This window comes from Poecile atricapillus, chromosome 33 (genome assembly GCF_030490865.1).
Source record: "Poecile atricapillus isolate bPoeAtr1 chromosome 33, bPoeAtr1.hap1, whole genome shotgun sequence".
Classification (NCBI taxonomy): domain Eukaryota; kingdom Metazoa; phylum Chordata; class Aves; order Passeriformes; family Paridae; genus Poecile; species Poecile atricapillus.
The window spans coordinates 2,790,213-2,791,720 of NC_081281.1; the positions used below are offsets into that span (position 1 = coordinate 2,790,213).

Here is a 1,508-nt window from a genome sequence, read left to right on the forward strand (position 1 = left end):
TCCAAGCAGCTTTGCTCTTCCTGCGGCCCTCCCCACCTTCATCTGAAGCTCATCCAGGGCCACCGTCCATCCCTCCCCTGGGGAAAGGTTTTCCCTGGTCTGTTCCCTCTGTCTTGCCTCCTCCCGTCCACCTCTCCCATCCCTTTGCTCAGGGATGTGTCCTGAATACCCACCCAGGCACCCGCAGCCCCCAGCTCTCCCCCTCCCCAGCTCCTTCCTGCTGCCTTCACTCGCCTGGAACTTTTCTGCCTCCCCGCGCTGCTCCTGCCACTGCTGGGCCAGGCTCTCCTCCAGCATCTCCTTCCTCGCTTTGAGCCCCGCCAGGTCCTTCTCCAGGTGCTGCAGCTGCAGCTGGCTCTGCTGATTGTCCTCCACCGCCTTCCACAGGTTCTCCTTGGCCTGGCAGAGGGAATCCTCCAGCTGGTACACTTCTGTCTTGTAGGTCTCCACCGCCCCTTTCCAGATCTCCGAGAGCCTCTTGGAATAGTCCTCCACCTCCACCGGCTGGAAAGCCACCGGTGCGCAGCGGAAGCTCTCCAGACTGTGGGAGAAACTCGCGATCTCCTGGTCCAGCCCCGCTTTCTCCTCCTCGTGCACCTCCAGCAAGGTTTCCACCTCCTTCTCCAGCTGCACGGCTCTCTCCTTCAGCCAGATCTGCGCTCTCCTCTCCTCCTCCAGCTCCTTCCTGCTCAAGGACAGCTGCTTCTTAGCTTCTTCTCGGGCTGCCTGCTCCTTCTGGCACCTGCTTTTCACCTGCTGCACCTCCTCGTAGAGATTGTCCCTGGCCAGCTCGGCCGTGCACTTCTCCCTGAAGGCGAGATCCAGCGCATCCCGCAGGGCTCGCAGCTCCTCCTCGTACTTCACCCGCCACGAGTCCCCGGCCGGGCTGCTCTTGCTGCTCTGGATTTCAGCTCTCAGCACCTCGTTCTCCTCCTCCAGGAACTTCACGCGGGCCAGGTACGCCTCCAACCGCTTGTTGAGGTCCCACATCTGCAGCGATTCCTCTCCCAGGGCTCTCGCCCCTGCGAAACTTTCCGTGCTCAGCATCGGTGCTGCCGGAGGATGCCGGGGGAGGAGGATGCCGGGGAGAACTCCGAGGCCGAGTGGGAAAGGCGGGGAGGGAAGCGAGTGGCTGGGAGCAGAGGGGAGCGCAGCTATTCATACTCTGCGATGGCGAGTGGGAGGCCCCCGAGACCCGGACGAGCAGCCGGATTTAACCCTTGCACAGCCGAGCCGACTCCAGCCCACGTGGGCTTGACAGTGAGCTCTGATTTCCCAGCCCCGCGGAAGAGCAAAAGGTGTTCCTTCGCACTTCGGGAGTGTGACTTGAGGGCTTGGATCCTCTCCCGACGTGCCTGGGCTGGGAATGCCCTCCTTTAAAGCCTGAGGGCTGTGCCAGGGAGCTGGAGGGCGGCCGTGGGGCTCGGCGTGGAGCTTGGGAGATGTCCAAGGGCGGTTGGCAGATGCCCATCCTGAGGGCTTGGCTGCGGCATCCCTCGGGGTCAGCC

At 63.2% G+C, this 1,508-nt stretch overlaps 1 protein-coding gene across 1 annotated transcript in view; it reads right to left on the minus strand.

The window, feature by feature from the left end:
* NES (nestin) overlaps positions 1-1,216 on the minus strand; it is a 7,476-nt gene extending 6,260 nt beyond the window's left edge. Inside the window, exon 1 of the mRNA XM_058860601.1 lies at positions 235-1,216. Within this exon, the coding sequence (XP_058716584.1) occupies positions 235-1,047 (813 nt within the window). The 5' untranslated portion in view covers positions 1,048-1,216. The remainder of the gene's footprint in view (positions 1-234) is intronic.
* Positions 1,217-1,508: the final 292 nt, after the last annotated feature.